Source organism: Mobula birostris, chromosome 16, assembly GCF_030028105.1.
Source record: "Mobula birostris isolate sMobBir1 chromosome 16, sMobBir1.hap1, whole genome shotgun sequence".
Lineage (NCBI taxonomy): Eukaryota > Metazoa > Chordata > Chondrichthyes > Myliobatiformes > Myliobatidae > Mobula > Mobula birostris.
The window spans coordinates 52,748,740-52,771,591 of record NC_092385.1 but is presented as its reverse complement, the minus strand read 5'-3'; the positions used below and the strand labels follow the sequence as shown (position 1 = coordinate 52,771,591).

Here is a 22,852-nt window from a genome sequence, read left to right as displayed (position 1 = left end):
AGATATGACAGAGGCATTTAAAAGGCTCTGAGATAGGCACATGAATATGGCCATATGGAAAATGCAGAGAATGGAGGGATGTGAGCTATGTCCAGGCAGAAGGGATGAGTGTTATCAGGTGTCATTATCTCGATTAGCTCAGCACACCATTGCGGGCTGAAGGGCCTGTTTGTGTGCTGTATTGTTAAAGGTTCTCATCTGCAAAGTAAACTATGCCAAATATGACTTTCTAGGAGATTGGTTAGTAGCACAAATTTCCAGATCATACAGAGAACATTCTTACTGCACTATATAGTGTCTAACCGAAATGTCCAAAGCTCCCTTTCCGCTATCCAGGATGGATTTTTTTTATATTTTGCATACCAGAAGTTCTGTTTGGTGCAAGTGTGGATTCCATTTGATCCACATTGGAAAAGAGTAATTTATTAAAAACTGGGCAGAAATAGAATGAAGAATCCTTCAATTATATAGAATATTATATACCATGCACACCACAGAGAGAAAAAAACTACTTGGCAATAAGGTCTGTTTATTTATGCTGTAAGTGTATCTCATTCACCCATCTATTCTTCACCTTATTAGTGCTAGCTTCTGTTCCTTTTTCCCCACTTACATTCCCTCCCTCACTCACCACACTGCAGATGATCTATGATAGCTATTTCAAATACTTATGATAATGCTCCTCATTGTAACCAGTGTCCGAATAAAAGCTCTTCTCAGAATTTCATATTGCATTTATTACTCCATTCAGTCTTGGCTGGATTTGATGCCAGAGGTGAAAGAAAATATAATCAGCAGGGCTTTTTAAGAAGTAATACAGAAATGCCTGACAAGCCATCATATTATACAGTACCGGGTTACAACAAGGCACTGGAACAGGGGTTCCCAACCTGGGATACGCGGACCTCAGTGGTTAATGGTAGGGGCCCATGGCATAAAAAAGTAGGGTACCCATGCACTAGAACATCAAGACAACACCTTACAGCAGCTTGAACCGTAGAATACCTTTGCCTGAATTCAGAATGTGTCTCTCTCTCAGGACATGCTCTCTTCTCATCACTACCATCAGAGAGGAGACACAGGAGCCTGAAGACACACATTCAAAGTTATAGGAACAGCTTCTTCCCTTCCACCACCAGATTTCAGAGTGGACAATGAATCAGCCCTTGAACACTATCTCCCTATTCTTTGCTCTCTTTATATAGTGTGTATTTCTTATTGTAACTTATAATATATTTTATGTATTGCACTGTACTGCTGCCACAAAACAACCAATTTCACAACATACGGAATATCACTGCAAATAAACCTGATTGTGATTCTGAATGTGTTAGCACAGACCAGAGACACAGCAGAACTGTTGGTCTCCGCATAAATGAATGACCTTTATTGTATTCCATGAGGTTGTGCCCAGTATGCCATTGTATCATGTGACTAAAAATATGAGCCAGCATCTCCAGAGTTTTATGAATACCATATTAAACTGGATTTTTTTCCTCTGCAGATTATCATTGTGCAGTCCAGATATTAACCCTTTAATGCAGGCTCCACACTTGACTGTATCCCTTGTTTATCAGTGTTTTGTAATATGCTCCAAATTATATAGTGTCTTGCAGATACAAAATAGAATTACAGGCTTCTGCAACAGTAAATAAGATGCATCACGTGGTGATGCTTTAATTGGTCCCAATTACCACTCGTAGCTGCACATGAGGTTTTTTTTAGTTTTTAGAGATACAGAATGGTAACAGTCCCTCCAGGCCCAACATGCCTATGCTGCCCAATTACTCCCATGTAACCAATTAACCTAGTCACCTGTATGTGGTTTGAATGTGGGAGGAAACCAAAGCAACCCTAGGACACCCACGCGGTCACGGGGAGAATGAACGAACGCCATACGGACAGCAGTGGAATTGAACCTGGGTCATTGACACTGGAATAGCATTACACTAACATGCCACCTATACGTTAGCTGAGACATCAGCTGAACTCAAAGCCTCCCTCCTAATGATTTTGACTCTGTTATAACAACACCTCTGGAAAGGATGCTGTATAGTGACGGCAGCAACAAATGCTGGTGTCACCGGAGATGTACAGTCCCTAAAATTGAATAAATTTAGAAATAAATACTCTAGCCTAAGGTTGCTATTGAATATCCAGTTTTCTATATATACTTTGCAATGATACCAAAATGTTGTTAAATTTTAGCCTTTTATGTATTTATATTTCATCATTATAAATCACCTAAAACCTTAAATTTGAGTTCAGACTACCCAAGGATCAAATGCATATATAAACCACCAAACCCTCTATTGGATGTAATTATTACACTGTAATTTCCCCATCTAATGAGACTACAAGTCCTATGGTTTGGGCAGCTTTCAAAAACCTCTCTTAGGCAACGGATATAGCCATTGACATAAGCCAACCGAATTCTTTGCTGTTGGATACTGTTCAAGTAAAACACAGGATGAAAGCGAACGCTCTGGATTGAGACTTCAATAGCCCGCTGTTGAACCTGACCCCTTGCTGCTGTGTTTGCTTGCAGAAGACTCACTCGCCAGGTCACTCTGAATGGAGACCCTCTGACCCAGTGCTTCAACCAGGGAGGTAAGTGTCACCAAAAAAAAACGGCAAGAGGTCAGCCCATTCATGAGTGTAATCACTGAAACTCTCACAAATAAGAAGTAGCCTGTCAAGCTGCTCTGGGTTTATTTAAAATTCTTCAGAGGTTTTCTTTCTGACAAATAATCAAGTAGTTTTCCAGTAGTGCTTTCCTCAAACGCAGAAGACAAAGGAGCTCAGTACAGTTCTTGTTCCTGCAAATGTCTGCTTGAAAATGTCAACATGGTCGGCTGTGTAGAATTGAACAGGGTGGGGCTTGGAAATCCGTAACAGCTGCAGAGGTTTGGAAAAATAAAGATTAAAACTGCAGAGATGGAAAGCATTCAGTAAGGACAGCTATAAATACAGTTATGAAAGCTGCCTCATTGTAGGTGGATTCTGGTGTTTGAAACTGCTCGATCCCACCCCCCTGCAGCTAGCAAAGTCAGTAGAAATTGTGAAGTATGATGTACTCTGTGACTGGTGCCAATTCTGACATTGGAGCCCGACTGGGAAGGCTATCCCTGATTACAAAGGTGAAGGATTATACACCTGCTCTGAACATCGACTCCAAATGCAGACATCCCACCTCTCCCGGATGTTCCAGGATTCTCCTGCATATTAATAGTGGCTCCCTGATGCCCGCAAATTATATACAATATCCCGGAAATCAATTTTTTTGAGAGCGAGCGAGAGCGAGAGCGAGCGCGAGAGCGACCACGAGAGAGAGAGAGAGAGAGAGAGCGAGCGCAAGAACAACCGAGAGAGAGAGAGAGAGCGAGCGTGACCACGAGAGAGAGAGAGCGAGTGCGAGAGCGACCACGAGAGAGAGAGAGAGAGAGAGAGAGCGAGCGCGAGAACAACTGAGAGAGAGAGAGAGAGAGAGAGAGCGAGCGCGAGAACAACCGAGAGAGAGAGAGAGAGAGAGCGAGCGCGAGAGCGACCGCGAAAGAGAGAGAGAGCGAGCGTGAGAGCGACCACGAGAGAGAGAGAGAGAGAGAGAGAGCGAGCGCGAGAGCGACCATGAGAGAGAGAGAGAGAGCGCGAGAGCGACCACGAAAGAGAGAGAGAGCGAGCACAAGAACAACCGAAAGAGAGAGAGAGAGTGCGAGCGCGACCACGAGAGAGAGAGAGAGAGAGCGAGCGCGAGAGTGACCACGAGAGAGAGAGAGCAAGCGCGAGAGCGACCACGAGAGAGAGAGAGAGAGAGCATGAGAACAACCACGAGAGAGAGAGAGAGAGCATGAGAACAACCACGAGAGAGAGAGAGAGAGAGAGAGAGAGAGAGAGAGAGAGAGAGAGGGAGGGAGCGAGCGCGAGAGCGTCCACGAGAGAGAGAGAGAGAGAGAGCGAGAGAGCGACCATCAGAGAGAGAGAGAGAGCGAGTGCGAGAGCGACCACGAGAGAGAGAGAGCGTGAGAGCGACCACGAGAGAGAGAGAGAGAGAGCGAGCGCGAGAGTGACCACGAGAGAGAGAGAGAGAGCAAGCGCGAGAGCGACCACGAGAGAGAGAGCATGAGAACAACCACGAGAGAGAGAGAGAGCAAGCGCGAGAGCGACCACGAGAGAGAGAGAGAGAGAGAGAGAGAGCATGAGAACAACCATGAGAGAGAGAGAGAGAGAGCGAGCGCGAGAGCGTCCACGAGAGAGAGAGAGAGAGAGGGAGCAAGCGCGAGAGCGTCCACGAGAGAGAGAGAGAGAGAGAGAGAGAGAGCAAGAGAGCAACCATCAGAGAGAGAGAGCGAGCACGAGAGTGACCACGAGAGAGAGAGAGAGAGAGAGCGACCATCAGAGAGAGAGAGAGAGAGAGAGAGCGAGCGCGAGAGTGACCACGAGAGAGAGAGAGAGAGAGAGCGAGCATGAGAACAACCACGAGAGAGAGAGAGAGAGAGAGAGAGAGAGCAAGAGAGAGACAGAGTGAGAGAGTGAGCGCGCGAGAGAGAGAGCACACACCATGGGAGAGTGTTCCAAAAAAAGAAAATATAAAACGTACGTCACCCCAGACTACCCTAAAGTGTACCCCTGCCTAATAGGTATCAAAAATAATGACAGTGTTGCTCACTGCACTGTTTGTGACAGTGACCTTTCTATTGCCCATGGTGGGTTAAGACTGTAAAAGACATGTTGAGGTGAGTTTAACAGGTGTCATTTGTTCATTAGCATAGCTGTTATTTAAACTAACTGGCTAGCTGCTAAGGAGCTACTCTATTGCAGACATCCCACCTCTCCCGGAAGTTCTGGGAGTCTCCCGCAAATTGATGGTGCCACGTCCCTGAAATGAGTTTTTGCAGGGTGGGATGTCTGACAATGTAGAAAATCAGAGTAGGAGTTCAGCTCACTGAGCCTGCCTCAGATGATGGTTGATCATTGAAATTCAGTACCCTGGTCATGCTTTCTCCCCATATCCTCTCATCTGTTTAAGAGTAAAAAAAAACTTAAATAAACTTAAATAAACTTGTTTATTTATCATGTGCACTTATCAGCATACAATGAAATGCATCGTTTGTGTTGACAACCAACATACCCAGGGCCGTGCTGGGGGCAGACCACAAGTGTCGCCACACATTCTGGCACCAAAATAACATGCCCACAATACTTGGCAGAACAACACAGAACATAAGAAAACAAAACACAACGAGCAACAAAGCAACAACAGCAAAACAAGCCCTGATCCTCCCTCCCACCCAGGCACATACTTCATCGTTTCTTGAAAATTAAATCTTAAAAATACTTAATTATTTAACACTGAAAAGGTCGCTGAAGAGATCATGGAGGCATTAGCAGTGATGTTTCAACAATCATTAGATTCTGGAATGGTTTCTGAGGATTGGAAGATTTCAAATGTCTCTCCACTCTTTAAAAAGGGAGGGAGGTTAAAGACAGGAATTTATAGGGCAATCAGCCTGATTTCAGTGGTTGGGAAGATGTTAGACTCCATTATTAAGGATGTGGTTTTGGGGTACTTGGAGGCACGTAATAAAATAGGCCAAAGATAGGATTAGTTCCTTAATAGAAAATCTTACCTGACAAATCTGTTGAAATTCTTTGAGGAAATAATGGGCAGGATATTCAAAGGAGAGTCAGTAGATGTTATTTATTTGGATTTTCAGAATGCCATTGAGAAGGTGCTGCTTAACAAGATCAGAAACTAAGATATTAAAGGAAAGATACTTGCATCGACAGAAGATTGATTGACTGGCAGGAGGCTAAGAGTGGGAATTAAGGGGGCCTTTTCTGGTTGGCTGCCAGTGGCTAGTGGTGTTCCTCAGGGGTCAGTATTGGGACCTCTTCTTGACACGTTATATGTCAGTGATTTGGATGACAGAAGAGATGGCTTAGTGGCCAAGTTAGGGGATGATACAAAGATAAGTGGAGGAGCAGGTAGTGTTGAGGAAACAGGGCGTCTGCCGAAGAGGTTGGACAGATTAGAAGAATGTGCAAAGAAGTGGCATATGTGTAAGGAAGTGTATGGTCATACACTTTGGTAGAAGGAATAAAGCCATACACTATTTTCCAAAGAGGGAGTGAATTCAGAAATCAGAAGTGAAAGAAGACTTTGGAATCCTAGTGCAGGATTCCCTAAAGATAAACTTGCATGTTGAGTTGGTGGTAAGAAAGGCAAATTCATTTTGTGAGGACAAAAATTAAAACAAACAAGGATGTGATGCTGAGGCTTTATAAAGCATTGGTAAGACTGCATATGGAGTATTGTGAGCAGCTTTGGGTTCTGTATTTAAAGAAGAACATGCTAGCATTGGAAAGAGTCTAGAGGAGGTTTACAAGAATGCTCCCAAGAATGAGTGTTTGATGGCTCTGGGCCTGTTTTTGCTGGAGTTTAGAGGAGGGGATCTCATTGAAGCCTACTGAATATTGAAAGGTCTGGACAGAGTGAACACAGGGAGGATGTTTTCACAAGTGGGAATGTCTAGGATCAGATGGCATAGCCTCAGAATCTGTGGAATACATTGCCACATTTGGCTGGATTCAGTATATTTAAAGCAGAGGTTGATAGTTTCTTGACCAATAAGGGTGTGAAAGGTTAGGGGAAAAAGCAGGAGAATGGGGTTGAGAGGAAAAATAAATCATTCATGACCAAATGGTGGAGTAGACTCAATGGGCTAAATGGCCTAATTGTGTTGCTATGTCTTATGGTTTTGTGGTCTTCTTTGGCTTCAAATGTCTTTTGTGTTAAAATTCCATTGGTTCACCAATCCTTGGGTGAAGAAATATTCAGGTATCTCAATCATAAACAGCTTATTCCAAATCTTTATGCTTTGACCTTTGGTTCTCTAGTGTATGGACTGCTGGAACAGCCACCAGCCTGGGATTATGGACCAAAACTATGTAAAACTAGGGTCATGATAAAGCCTTGTGGTAATTGAGGAAAGTGGAGGCGAAATATTGACATTACTTATCAACAATGTCTTCACAATAATCTGCAACTTAAAATGATCAACTACCAAAATCTTCAATCTCTGCCCATTGTTGATGTTGCTCCTTTCAAATTTCAAGTATTTTAAATCACCACTCTCAGGCGAAGTGTGAAAAAGACTCCCACACGTGTTACACAGCTTATTCTCCTGTGGCTGGTTTGTGCAAATTGCCTTCTCCATAGCTTTCTTCATAATTTCCAATTATTAAGTGCAAGACTTTGTTATAAACTAAATCTCACTTGCATGAGAATGTTTCTAGAATGAAACTTTGTCACAATTATTTGCCACTTCACTTTAAGCTGAAATTGACTAGGGAACTTAATTATATGGTAATTGTAATGAAGTCATAATATAATCTGTATTGCAACACATATAAAAGTTGCTGGTGAACGCAGCAGGCCAGGCAGCATCTCTAGGAAGAGGTACAGTCGACGTTTCAGGCCGAGACTCTTCGTCAGGACTAACTGAAAGAAGAGCTAGTAAGAGATTTGAAATCTGTATTGAAAATTTCTCCAAGGAAGGATCATCACCTTGTAATGATGGAGAGGCTTGACATTTAGAGAGCAATGCTATCTGGAGTTCAGACATCTGACGTTTAGCTCCTCATAGAGTAACCCATAGTAGTAAGATCATGGAGGAAGTTCCAAACAAAGAACAATTCAACAATGACCTCAACAGTGTAGCTGGCTTAAGATGATGACATATCAAAAAGGCGCTGAAGGCGGTGAAAGACTGCAGCAGTGAAAGATCCCAGTCATCTTGTACTCCATGTCACTGCATCCTGACCCTGATCTGTCAAGGACTGTGTGGTGGCTGCCTGTGAATTAGCCTCCCTGTGTTAAACAAAGTCATGCACAGGCAGTCTCCATTAAGGGAACCCACCCTAACATCCTGGAACAAGTGGCAGCTGCAGAAGGAGAGACTGAACAAGCAAAAGACCCAACTACTAACCACAGCCACCACTTGCTCTTGCCCACACTGCACCAGAATGCGTGGATCTTGGATCGGCCTCGACAGTCACTTGAGGACCCCCCAATAACTTGAGTGTTTGGGAAGTACACTGGTCAGCATGAACATGGTGGGCCGAAGGGCCTGTTACTAGGTTGAATGATATAAGATTTGAGAAGCTTTTTAAGCCCTTCAATTCAGAAGGAAGTCATAACTTAAGAATAAATTCTGCTTGCGTGCTTCAGATTCTCAGTGCAAAGTAATCTTTGAAGCATGACTGAATGTGATATGAACATTTTGTAGCACAGCAAAGTAAACTGCTGGAGGAGCTCAGCAGGTCGAGCAGAATCTGCAGAAGCAATCAGAGGGCCAATGTTCTGGGTTGAGACTATACGGACGCAGAGCTGCTGTTTGACTGATCGAGTTCTTCCTGCAGTTTAGATTTTGCTCCAGATTCCGACATCTACACGCCTTCTTTTTGGCATGACTCTTGTCAATCTCCCCTTCTGTCTGCTTGCTGCAGGGGCCATGTACACTTGGACTGAAGAAAAGGTATTGTTCGTTGTTGAGGGAAACAGCACGTATTTGGAATGCATTCCCAAATCTCGGCTTGCGACAGTCACGTGGTTCCTAGAACAAACCGAAAAGAATGGGCTGCTGCAGGAGGTAAAGATTTGTTTTATCGTTTTACTGTGGTCTTTCTTCTAACTAACATACCAGTCATTTGGGAATGAAAATCTGCTCTGCCGGTTTGGCATAACAGAAGCACAAAGGCAGCAGAATGAGATTAGGAAAATTGGATGACTCCCTGAGTGTCTAATTCCCTTTTAGTTTCTACTGAAGTTTCCATCCTTTAACAGGAGATGCTTTACTGTTAATCCTATCTCGTCTAATCTCAATAATCTTTGGCTTCTTAGTGTCTAACAAGATTCAAGAATTGTGTTTATTTATCATGTGTACATCGAAACATATAGTGAAATGCATCACTTGGGTTAACCATCACATCCAAGGGTGTGCTGGGGGGAGACGACAAGTGTCGCTATACATTCCAGCGCCAACATAACATACCCACAATGCTCAGCATGACAACACAGAACACAACAGGCAACATGGCAACAGCAGCAAAAACAAACCCCGCTCCTTCCTCCCACCCATGTACGCACATACCCCAGGACAGGCCATCTCTCTCGGCCTCTCGCGGACTCAGACACTCAGACATTGGGCCTTCGACTGCGACAGTGGACTCACGTTCCTTTAACCCCAGGGCGGGCCTCCTGCCTGTCAATCTAATCATCACACCTTTGAAGATTAATCTATGACTGGACAACACTCTAGGTGGAGAATTCCAAAGTAATGAAATTTTAAATTGTGAGAGGCAGAGATAGGGTAAGCAGTCAGAACCTTTTTCACAGGATAGAAATGTTAAGTACTAAAGGATATGCATTCAAGGTGAGAGGAGGAAAGATTAAACAAGGTATGCAGGGAAAGTTTTTTAAAAATATATCACTTACAGAGAGTCATAGGTGCTTAGAGCAGGCAGTGGGGATTACTGATGAAAGCAGGTATGACAGTGGCATTTTAAAGCCTTTTAGATTTGATACTTGAATGTGCAGGGAGTGGAGGGAGGTAGATCATGTATAGGCAGAAGAGATTTTAATTTCATTGGCATCGTGTTCAGCAGGCCTGTTCCACTGCTGTTCTGTTCTATGTTCTCCTCATTGCAGCCCAAGATGCCAACCCTACATCTTACACCCATCAATCCAGACCTTCCAACCAAAGACCCTCCACGTCTACCTGCCAAAACCTCTCAAAACCGTAAACGTTTAGATGCTACAATGAGATCACCTCTTATTCTTCTAAAACTCCAGTGAATATAAATTAATCCTACTCAATCAATCCTTGTAGAAATTTCAGTCTGGTGACTCCTCACTGCATCAACTCTGATGCAATCATATTTATCCTAAGGATCACGTTCTGCTAGGGGTATCATAATCTGGCCTCTCAGCTCAGGCCAGAGTTAATGTTTATAGTCAGCATCCAATCATGTCACAGTGCCTCCAAACGTGTACACAAAGACAGGCAATTCTGTGCCAGGAAAGTTACATCAGTAGAATCTGGTTAGACTTCAGTGGCTTAGTTGCTGGTAGATTTTAACTGTTTATCTGCCTGCTTTAAAAGGAGAAAGTAGGGCCTCATTCAATCCTCGGATGTCTCCGAATAACTCCAATCATTCCAACAGCTCATATTCCAGCACGATCTCACCAACCATGAGATCGGAGCCCAGTCTATCACTAAAACCAACCTTTCCTCCACTGACTCAGCTTACACTTCCCGCTGGCTCAGAAAAGCAGGCAGAATAATCAAGGACCTCTCCTACTGTGGAAATTCTCCCTTCTTCCCCCTTCCATTGCACAGAAGGTGCCAAGGCTTAAGAACATATCAACAGCCTTGACAGCTTTTCTCCAATGTTATTGCACCCTAAGACACAGGAGCAGAATTAGGCCATTCAGCCTATTGATTCTTCTCATCCTTCCATCATGACTGATTTATTATCCTTCTCAACCCCATTCTCTTGCCTTCTCCCTGTAATCTTTGATGCCCTGTTAATCAAAAATATATCAACCTCTGCTTTAAATATGTCCAATAACTTGACCTCCACAGCCGTCTATGGCAATGACTTCCACAAATTCGCCAGCCTTTGGCTAAAGAAGTTCCTCCTCACCTCTGTTCTAAAGGAATGCCCTTGTGTTCTGAGGTTCTGCCTTCTGATCCTAGACTCCCCAACTATAGAAAACATTGTGTCCACATCAACACTGCCTAGGCCTTTCAATATTCGATATGTTTCGATCAGATCAGTCCTCCTTCTTCTAAACTCCAGTGAGTACAGGCCCAGAGCCATCAAATGCTCCTCATACGTTAACCCTTTCAGTCCTGGGATCGTTCTCGTGCACCTCCTCTGGTCCCTCTCCAGTACCTACACACCTTTAATTTGATAAATGGGCAAGAACTGCTCACAATACTCCAAGTTCAGTCTTATCAATGTCTTATAAATCCTCAGCATTACATCCTTACTTTTATATTCTATCTTCTCAAAATTAATGCCAACTTTGCGTTTACCTTCCTTGCGACTGACTCAATCTGCAAATTAACCTTTAGGGAATTCTGCACTGATTTCTGAACTATCTCCCATTTAGCAAACAGACTATGCCTTTGTTCCTTCCGCCAAAGAGCACGAACATACACTTCCCTACGCTGTATTATGTCTGCTACTTGTTTGCCCATTCTCCTTATCTGCCAAAGTCCTTCTGCAGACTCCATGATTCCTCAACACTACCTGCCCCTCCATCTGCCTTCATATCACCTGCAAACTTGGCCACAAAGTAATCAATTCCTTCCTTCTTCCAAATAAATATATAACATGAAAAATCATCACAAGACCAGCCCCAATAGAACACCACTAGCGACTCGAAGCTAACCAACCAGAAATGTTCCTTTTTATTCTCACTCAATGCCTTCTTCCAGTCAGCCAAACTTCTATCTATGTTCGTATCTTTCCTATAGTACCATGGGCTCTTATCATTTTTAGCAGCCTCATATGCGGCATCTTGTCAATGGCCTTGTGAAAATCCAAGTAAACAATATCCTTTGCCTATACTGCTCGTTATTTCTTCAAAGAATTCCAACAGATTTGTCAGGCAAGATTAAAGAAATCATGCTGATTTTGGCCTATTTTATCGTATGCCTTCAAGTACCCCGAAACCTCATTCTTAATATTGGACTCCACCATCTTACCAACCACCTAAGTCAAACTAACTGGCCTATAATTTCCTGTCTTTTACCTCTCTCCATTCTTAAAGAGTGTAGTGACATTTGCAATTTTTTAGTCCTCCGGAATCATTGCAAAATTTAGTGATTCTTGAAAAATCACTGCTAATGCATCCATAGTCTCTTCAGCTACCTCTTTTAGAACACTGGGGTGTAGTCCATCTGGTCCAGGTGACTTATCCACTTTCAGACTGTTCAGCTTCCCAAGCACCTTCTCCTTAGTAATAGCAACTACACTCACTTCTGCCCCCTGACACTCTCGAATTTCTGCAATGCTGCTCTTGTCTTCTACAGTGAAGACTAATGCAAAATATTTATTATGTTTGTTCACCATTTCTTTGTCCTCCATTACTACCTCTGTCCACGGTCATTTTACAGCAGTCTGATATCCACTCTTGCATCCCTTTTGTCCTTTATATAGCAGACAAAAAGCTCTTGGCATCCTCTTTTATATTATTGGCTAACTTACCTTCATATTTCATTTTTGAACTCCTTATTGCTTTTTTAGTTGTCTTCTGTTGGTTTTTAAAAGCTTCCCAATCCTCTAGCTTCCAACTAATTTTTGCTACATTGTATACCTTCTCTTTTCCTTTAATACTCTCTTTGACTTCCCTTGTCAGCCATGGTTGCCTCATCCTCCCTTTAGAATACTTATTTTTCATTGGGATGTATCTATCCTACACCTTCCGAATTGCTCCCAGAAACTCCAGCCATTGCTGTTCTGCTGTCATCTCTGATACTGTCCCCTTCCAATCATCTTTGCTCAGCTCCTTTCTCATGCCTCTGTAGTTCCCTTTACTCCACAGTAATTCTGACACAACTGATTTTAGCTTCTCCTTTTCAAACGGTAGGGCGAATTCTATCATATTATGATCACTGCCTCCTAAGTGATCTTTCACCTTAAGATCCCTAATTTAATATGGTTCATTACAGTCTACCCAGTCCAGAATTGCCTTTCCCTAGTGGACTCAACCACAAGCTGCTCTAAAAAGCCATCTCATAGGCTTTCTACAAACTCCCTCTCTTGGAATCCAGCACCAACCAGATTTTCCCAATCTACCTGCTTATTGGGATCCCCCACTATCGTAAAATTGTCCTTATTACATGCCTTTTCTAACTCACATTGTAATCTGTAGCCAAAATCCTGGCTATTGTTCAGAGGTCTGTATATGATTCCTATCAGGATCTTTTTTCCTTTGCAGTTTCTTAGCTCTGACTACAAGGATACTAAATCTCCAGATCTTCTATCACCTCTTTCTAAGGATTTGATTTAATTTTTTACCAACAGAACCACCCCACTCTTCTGCCCACCTCCTTCACCTATCAATACAATGTATATTCTTGGATGTTAAGCTCCTAACTATGACCTTCTTTCAGCCACGACTCAGTGATGCCCTCATCATCATACCTGCTGATCTCTAACTACACAACAAGATCATCTACCTTATTCTGTATACTGTGTGCATTCAAATATAACACTTTCAGTCCTGTATCCGTCACCCTTTCAATTTTATTGTAATGTTACTTGAGGTTAAATACCTATCCCTGTCTAAACTTTTTGTCTTTCTATTTGTTCAGGAGACTTTCATAACTTCTCCACTCTCTTTCCTTTATTTTATCCTCACTTTTCCAAACTATTGAACTGTTGAATCTACTATTTAGTTTAAAGACATACCTCAACCTATCCCACACTGACTGCAATTTTGCCCTATCATCTGCCTGTGCTTCCTCACAGTTTCACTGCACACTGCATCTTCTTGTATACCAACTGCCTCATCCTCTGCCCCATGCCTTTGGTTTCCCATCCCCCTGCCAAGTGAGTTTAAACCCTCCCCAACAGCTCTCTTGGTCCCCCTCAAGTTCAGGTGTAACCCACACTTTCTGTACAGGTCATACTTTCCCCAGAAGAGATTCCAATAATCCAGAAATCTGAAACCTTGCCCGCTGCTCCAATTCCATGTATTCATCTGCCAAATAATTACCCTTATGAGCATATGGCACAGGCAGTAATCTGGAGATTACTACCCTTGAGGTCATGATTTTCAGCGTTCTACCTAAATCCCTCTATTCTCTTTTCAAGATCTCCTCCCTTTTCCTACCTATGTCATTGGTACCAATATGCGCCGTGACTTCCAGCTGCCTATTCTCCCCATTTAGAATGCCATGGACCCAATCCAAGATATTTCCGACCCTGGAACCTGGGATGCAACATCACATCCAAATGTCTCTTTCACATCCACAGAACCTCCTGTCTGCTCCTCTAACTATGGAATCCCCTATCACTACATATTGCTCTTCTTCCCCTCCCCTTCTGAGTCACCGAGTCATACTCACCGTCAGGAAGCTGGCTGCTGCGGCTTTTCCCTGGTAGGTCACCTGCCCTAACAGTATCCAAAGGCAGACATCCCACCCTGCAAATGCTCATTTCAGGGAGGTAGCACCATCAATTTGTGGGAGACTCCCGGAACTTCCAGGAGAGGTGGGATGTCTGCAATAGAGTAGCTCCCTAGCGGCCAGCCAGCTAGTTTAAATAACGTTAGCTATGCTAATGAATGAATGACACCTGTTAAACTCACCTCAACATGTCTTTTACAGTCTTAACCCACCATGGGCAATAGAAAAGTCACTGTTGCAAACAGTGCAGCGAGGAACACTGTCATTATTTTTGACCCCTATTAGGCAGGGGTACACTTTAGTGTAGTCTGGGGTGAAGTACATTTTATATTTTCTTTTTGTTTGGAACACTCTGCCATGGCGTGCTGACGTGCTCTCTCTTGCTTTCTCTCGCTCGCTCGCTGTCAAAAAAGTTGATTTCCGTGATATTGTATATAATTTGCGGGCATCAGGGAGCCACTATTAATATGCGGGAGACTCCCGGAACTTCCGGGAGAGGTGGGATGTCTGCAAAGGCAATACTTATTATTGGGGGAATAGCCACAGGGGTAATCTGTACAATTTCCTTTCCCTTTCCTGGTTGAACTCCTGCTCAGACCTCCTATACGATATGTCCTGATGAAGGGTCTCTGCCCAAAACGCTGACTATGTCCTGTCACGATGAAGTGCCTCTGCCTGAAGTGCCATCTATGTTCTGTCCCGATGAAGGGTCTTTGCCCAAAACATCAAATGCGTCCTGATGAAGAGTCTTGACCTGAAATGTTGAATATTTATTACACTCCATAGATACTGCGTAACTTGCTGAGTTCCTCCAGCATATTGTGTTTGCTGCCCTGGACTTGCAGCATCTGTATAAACTCTTGTGTTTGTGTGCACAGTGTATGGCAAAGAGAAACTCTCGGTCTCTTAGTCTATCTTGTCATGACCCTTGCATCTTGCCTACCTGCCATGCATTTCCTCTGTAACTGAAACAACACTGCATTCTGTTTTGCTTTCTTTCGCACCATCGCAAGCTGCTTACATGGTAATGATCTGTCTGGATGGTATGCAAACAAAAGGTTTTCACGGCATCTTGGTACGTGTAACAATAATAAACTAGTCACCAATTCCAAATCAGTTCAGGCTCTTTTCATGCAATGCCAGACAGAGACATACACAAGTGTACGTGTTCGAACCACGCACTCACAGACACCCCGCAGTAATTACCGGACTGGAATTCTGAAATTGAAAAAAGATTTTTTGGAAATTCTCCAGCAGGTCTGGTGGCATGTAAGGACAAAGAAACGTCTACATTTTCAGGCCAGTGACATTTCATTAGAACTCCATAATCTAGAGGATGATTTTTTTTACCTTTAGTTCCAATGAAAAGTCTTTATTTCCGGTTTTCTCTTCACAGAAGCTGTCTGATTTGCTGAGTGTTTCCAGCATTCTCTGTTTCAGATTAGAAACTGGGCGGGGGGGGGGTGGTTATACATTTGAATGACACTCTATTCTTGATGCAGGAATTGACTGGTGGATACCTAGAACACAGCACAGTACAGCACACAAACAGCTTTCTTTAGCCCTTTAACTTCTTCACTTATCACCTCCCAGCTTCTCACTTCATTCCCGCACAGCCATCTTCCCCCTCCGCTGGTGTCACCAATCACCTACCACCTTGTACTGCTTTTCCTCCCACCACCTTTTTATACTGGCCTTTTCCCCCTTTCCTTTCCAGTCCTGGTGACGGGTCTCGGCCTGAAACATCGACTGTTTATTCCCCTCCATAGAAGCTGCCTGACAAGCTGAGTTCCTCCAGCGTTTGTTTGCGAGTTATTCAGCCCACTGTGTTGTGCCAGACTAATTAAGCTAATGACACCTAATGTGCCTTGCCTGCACCCGATCTATATCTTCATTCTCTGCACATCTACGTGCTCAGCTAAAATCCTCTTTAACTCTTCTATTGTTTCTGCTTCCACGAACAATGCCACTGTGTAAAAACCTTCTCCACACTTCGTATAGAAAGAACATAGAACAGTACAGCTCAGTACCGGCCCTTCAGCCCTTAATTATGTGCCAACCTTTTAACCCACCCAAAGATCAATCTAACCTTGCCCTTCTACATTCCCCTCCAATTTTCTATCATCCTAATGCCTCTCTAAGACTCTCTTAAATATCCCTAATGTATCTGCCTCTACGACCACCCCTGGCAGCAAATTTCACGCACCCATCTCTCTCTGTGTAAGAAACTTACTTCTGACATCTCCCCCTATACTTTCCTCCAATCACCTTAAAAGTAGATCCTCTCATATTAGTCATTGCCACCCCCGGAAAAAAGTTCCGGATAACTACTTATCTATGCCTCTTATCATCCTGTCATCTCTCATCCTCCTTCACTCCAAAGAGAAAAGCTCTTGCCCACTCAACCTTTCCTCATAAGATATGCCCTCTAATCCAGGCAGCATCCTGGTAAATATCCTCTGTATTGTCTCTAAATTCCACATTCTTCCTATAATGAGGTGATCAGAACTGAACAGCATACTCCATTAGTGGCCTAGCCATGGTTTTACAGAGCTGTAACATTACCTCGTAGCTCTTGAATCAGTCCCCTGACTAATGAAGACCAACACACTATACACCTTCTTAACAGTGCTATCAACTTCTCCTTTGAACAATTCCCTCTTATCTTAAATGTATGACCTCTATATTAAACATTTCAACACTGGTGTAAGGATACCAGCTGTCTATTCCACTATGACAGTCCTAACTTTATAAACCTCTACCAACAAGCTGCCTTCCAAATAATAGCACATGAACTTGGAAACTAGGTATATAAGAATTTGAAAAATACAAACCCTATCTACTTTCATCTGTTACAGAACTGTCATATCTGTTCCATCTGTTCAGTGAGTATGTATATTTAAGAATGAGATATTTAACAATGGAAGGATGTAATGTAATCTTTGTTTATAGGTTACCTTTGGGGACCGGATCATTCCAATTGAGCAAGGTTTGCTGATTCGTCAAATCAATCATCATGATGCTGGTGTCTATCATTGCCAAATTGAGGACCAAGGTTTGCGCTGGACACTAACGAAGGTGCGACTCAACGTGGTTACTGCTGACCTGCTGGCAAACCTGTACGAAGGTGATGGACGTTCAGCTGGCCCCATGAAGGACTGGTCTCTTCCAGGCCCTGGTCACGGTATTCAGCCCTGGTACAAGAATATCATGAGCCTCATCAATTACCCATCCAAGATGGACTTTTACTGTGAGCAGGTCTGGCAGAAAGACTTCAAGAAGAAACGGAACAGACTGCGTTCAGGCAAAAAGCACCGCAGTGCAGAGCCCATGAGGAAAAGCAAAGCAATAGTAGGAGGCAGACGGAACAAGAACAAACAGCACAAGTTACAGCGATCACCCCGCAGTACCTAAAACGTTGGCTGACAGACATTTCTCCAGAGCAATAGAAGACTCAACAGCCTCATAACCCTTTGGACTCTGATAAGTTCCAAGTCTTTGCTTGCAGCACCAGCTTTGACTTGCTTTTGGCCGAGGGCAAATGTATAATTCTCCATCTGTACTTTTTCATGGAAATGGGAGAGATTTCCAATCTGTGTTTGAAACAGATTGACACAAGATAGTTCCCAGCTGACTGTACTTTCTAAACAGAAATCATTTATGTAAGGCATTTAAATATCATACAATCTGGTCATCCACTTGTGAGTCTACAGATCAGAAGAGCTTATGGCAATGAGGAATACCACAAAATATTTCTACTATGTTAAGGGGAACTGATTCCAATAGATTTATACCACAACTCTAAATATTTAGCTGTTGTAAAATTTGGGAAGTTCAAATTTAAACAGAGAAAATGTCTTGACTATGTCAAAATCCATGCAATGTCGGGGACCTCTACCTTAAGGCTCTTGCAGTGGAAGAGCTAATGACTGAGAAGTTAAATCTGGCATTTCTGTAGCCAGTGGGTGGTGAATCTGTGGAATCCATTGCCATGGATCACTGTGGAGGCCAAGTCAACGGGTATATTTAAAGTGGAGGTTGATAGGTTCTTGATTCGTAAGGGTGTCAAAGGTTACGGGGAGAAGGCAAGAGAATGGGTTGATTGAATAGTGGAGCAGACATTGAGCCGAATGGCCTAATTCTGCTCGTATGTCTTATCATCTTGTTAAGATTTTCTCCGTGACTCACTGGGTTTAGTTAATGGGATGCAGAACCATACTTTCAATTCTTGGTTTCGACTGAGTGAGCAAACCTGAATGCGTGATAATTGCTGGAAGCATTGAAACTGACCACAAGAATGCAGGGCCAGGACTGGGTGAAACTAACCTGATTTCGAATCACTGTCCAATGATCCCCAGTTAAAAGTGGCATGGGGTGAATGTGAAAGTCAGGATTAGGCTTCATAATAACCCCCTACAATGTTAGTCATGAACGCTCGCAATGAAGACAGCAGCAAGTGCTGGTTCAAAGATCTATGGGCCTATCTCCAAACAAATAGACTGGGAATATAAGGAAAATTTCTATGAAAAAATCCAAACAGTACTCTAAAAATAAACAAGTATAAGGCAGAATTAGTTTGGCTAATTTAGAGACAAAATAAATTTACATTTGCATACAAGATACCTACTTGACATTCGTAAAACATTTATACAAATTTACAAGAACTTCATTTGGAATGTTTTCATGGAACAGTTATCTGAACAGTAGGAAGATCCCTTGTAGTTGCTTATATTGGAGAGTTGTGGGGATGCCTTTTCTGACTGAGCCCCAGGCAAGATGTGTGACCTATTGCAAAATCACCAGTAACATATCTAAATGTACTTTCTTGGAGTTTGTGACTTAATTGCACTGGATTCTACCTGATTCAATATTATAAACCCCATACCTTTCCCTGACACCCACCCCTCTCCTAACTGTTAATTCCCATGTTGATTTATTGCAACACAATACAAGATGGTATCAATACAAAAACTATCGGCTGTAGAGGCCAAGTCATTGGGTGTATTTAAGGCAGAGATAGATAGATTCTTGATTAGCTGGGGCATCAAAAGGGTATGGGGTGAAAGCAGGGGAGTGGGGATGACTGGAAGAATTGAATGAGCCCATGATTGAATGGCGGAGCAGACTCAATGGGCCGAATGGCCTACTTCTTTTCCTATATTTTATGGTCTTATGGTCTTATGGCGTGGGTGCTGGAAATCTAAAAGAAACCAGAAAATCCTGGAAATACTCAGACAGACAGGCCGCATTTGCAAAGAGAAACACTCAGTGAGTCCAGTTTTATTGAAGCAGGTGAACCCCCCCCCTTGTTATCCACTGTTATACATTTAGAATGAAGTTCCTATTGCCAGATTCCAGTGACTGTAACCAGAGGTATGATTATAGAGCCGTAGAACATTCCTTTCAGACCATTTAGTTCATACTGCCCTGTTATTCTGCCTAGTCCTATCAAATTGCATCCAGTCCATAACCTTCCGTACTTCTCCCTTCCATCTACTTATCCAAATTTCTCTTAAGTGTTGCAATTGACCCCACATTCACAACTTCAGCTGGTAGATTGGTCCACACTTACACCACCCTCTGAGAGAAGAAGTTCCCCCACTCCCCTCCAGATTCCCCTTCAAAATTTCATCTTTCACCCTCAAACTATGACCTCTAATTAGGTATTAGGTGTAAGAACTGAGGATTAGGAGGCGGGGTAGGTGGTCCGAGGCTGTGAGGACTACGAAAGTGTGAAGTAAGGGATGGAACAAGTTGGCCTTGGGAGCATCAGCGTCTCCGAGATTGTGTCTTTGGGTGTGATACAGAGGCTGGATACAGTTGGGTCGGAGCTGGCCTCTGCTCCGAGATCACTCAGTATCTTGTCAGTCCAAACCAGAATCAAGATTTAATATCACTGGCATATGTCATGAAATTTGTTGCTTTGCGGCTGCAGTACAGGGCAATGCATAATAATAGAAAAAGCTACAAATTACAATAAGAATATTTATATAAAAATTATTTAAATAAGTAATGCAAACAGAGAGTAAAAAATGGAAGACAAGTAGTGAGGTAGTGACGAGGGATTCATTTTCCATTCAGAAATCTGATGGCAGAGGGGGAGAAGCCATTCCTAAAACATTGAGTGTGTGTCTTCAGGCTTCTGTACTTCCTCCTTGATGGTAGCAATGAGAAGAGGGCACATCCTGAGTGACAGGTGTCCCTTTTTGAGGCATCACCTTTTGAAGGTGTCCTTGATGCTGGGGAGGCTAGTGCCCATAATGGAACTGGCTGAGGTTACAATTTTCAGCAGATTTTTCTGATCCTATGCAGTGGCCCCTCCAGACCAGACGATGATGCAACCAGTTAGAATGCTCTCCACAGTACATTTGTAGAAATTTGCTGGGGTCTTTGGTGACATACCAAGTCTCCTCAAACTCCTTATGAAATATAGCTACTGGCATGTCTTCTTTGTAATTGCATCAATATCTTCAGAGATGTTGACACCCAGGAACTCGAAACTGCTCACCCTTCCACTGCTAATCCCTCGATGAAGACTGGTGTGTGATCCCTCAACTTGCCATGCCTGAAGTCCACAGTCAATTCCTTGGTCTTCCTGATGTTGAGTCCAAGGTTGCTGCTGCGACACCACTCAACCAGCTTACCTGTCTCACTCACTCCATCATCTGAAATTCTGCTGACATCGGCAAACTTTCAGGTGGTGGTTGAGCTGTGCCAAGCCTCACAGTCATGAGTGTAGAAAGAGTAGAGTGGTGAGCCAAGCACACATCCTTGAGGTGTTGATTGTCAGTAAGGAGGAGGTATTATTTACAGTCCACACTGACTGTAGTCTCCCAATGAGGAAGTCAAGGATCCAGTTGCAGATGGAGATACAGAGGCCCAGGTTTTGGAGTTTGTTGTCCAAGTATGAATTTATGGCACTGACAAACATAAAAGATCAGACTGGTGGTGGTGTGTGCGTGGGGTGTTTTACATGTGGTAAAGTAACCTGATTGTTAATTCATATTTGGTTTCAGAAGATAAGCATTTTGGTATTTTGAAGAAATGGCAATATTACGCCCAGGTCAGGACAGTGTGTCTTGGAGGTAGTGGTGTTTTGCTGATACTTGCTATCTTTTTCCAATACTTGTAAATTCCCATTCTTCTTTCCTTATTTCCCTTTACTCCTGAAATGTGTTCTCCATCACACATGCTCATTAACTCCCTTTGATTATGAACCTACATTCAAAGGTAACTTACAGTGGCCAATGAACATACCTGCACAATATCAGGATTTGGATGACTTCGGCATTCCCGGGAAAACCCACACAGTCACAGGGAGAACATGCAACCTCGGCAAAGACTGTGGAGAGTCAGATCAAACCAGGTCCCTGGATCCAGAGGCAGCAGCACTCAATGTTGCATCATTCTCATCTCCCCAGTGATGCAAGGTTTGGGAGCTGTTTTCACATTCCAATTGTATCTATTTCTCAATTAGATTGCAACAAATTTAGAATATTCAGAGTTATTATCAGGTTATAGACAGTGAGAAATTACAGTTAGTGAGAATTAAGCAACTCTATGCAGGTCCAGAGCTTTTTACTTTTTGAATTTATCTGTTAATCCAATCTTATAATGGTAACGAAGGTTACAGAAATATTGTTACAGTCTTCAGATGTTAATAGGCCTTTAGTCAGAAGCTACTTTAACTTATGTAGTGAAATGCTTTAGCTTACTATATGACCTCATTTACTAAGTGTAAATGTAAAGCTATTTAAATCATTATTATTACCTGGGTGGCAGTTTTTGTGAAAATGGTTAAGGGTGAGGGCTCAAAAAGTGTTGGCTGCTGGGTTCCAAAGGCATTCACTGCTTTTGTTGGTATTATTTAATTTTATTTGTGTTTTTCTGTACATTTGTTTTTTTCTCTCCTTGAGATATGTACATATTTAGTTTATGACTTCTGTTATTAATAATGGCAATGTGTCTTGCAGCTCAGCTTTAAAATAAAATTGAATGATATGCTTGCCTTCTCATGTGATTCTGCAGTATTTCTGTTCCCCTCCCTGTCTCTACTGCCATACCCATTCGATAACTACAATTTAGTGTTTGGAGCCCATTTGTAGGATAGCTGTCAAATATAACCCTCACTTCAAATTTTAAAGTAAATTTATTCTCAAAGTAAGTATATGTCACCAATACAATAGAATTTATGAAAAACTCTAAATAATAAAAACTTTGTTACTTGTTTTTGCATAGTAATGTGGATAACGTAAGGATGGTTGGAGGTTGTGAATGAAGAGGTGGTGTTTGAAGGAGTGAAGATGTTTCTCAAGGAAATAATATAGGACAGTAACTTACTAATTGTTTCTGGATCAATAATACAAAGAGGTAGACTAATCTGCCAGAGAACACAAGTTCAAAGCTCTGTGGTGAATTACAGTGACAAAGCTAGTAGAGCTGTTATCTTCAGTTAGTCCTGACGAAGGGTCTCGGCCTGAAACGTCGACTGCACCTCTTCCTACAGATGCTGCCTGGCCTGCTGCGTTCACCAGCAACTTTGATGTGTGTTGCTTGAATTTCCAGCATCTACAGAATTCCTGTTGTTTAGAGCTGTTATCTTGATGTTCAAGCCCAACCTCTGTGGAGTTTGTACCTTTTCCTCATGA

The 22,852-nt window shown here is 42.7% G+C and overlaps 1 protein-coding gene across 4 annotated transcripts in view; it reads left to right on the top strand.

Moving 5' to 3' along the window:
- sema3h (sema domain, immunoglobulin domain (Ig), short basic domain, secreted, (semaphorin) 3H) overlaps positions 1-22,217 on the top strand; it is a 233,713-nt gene extending 211,496 nt beyond the window's left edge. For all 4 annotated transcript variants that reach the window (XM_072280640.1, XM_072280642.1, XM_072280641.1 and 1 more), the window contains 3 exons: positions 2,549-2,610; positions 8,509-8,651; positions 17,157-22,217. In XM_072280640.1, the coding sequence (XP_072136741.1) occupies positions 2,549-2,610; positions 8,509-8,651; positions 17,157-17,618 (667 nt within the window). In that variant the 3' untranslated portion in view covers positions 17,619-22,217. The remainder of the gene's footprint in view (positions 1-2,548; positions 2,611-8,508; positions 8,652-17,156) is intronic.
- Positions 22,218-22,852: the final 635 nt, after the last annotated feature.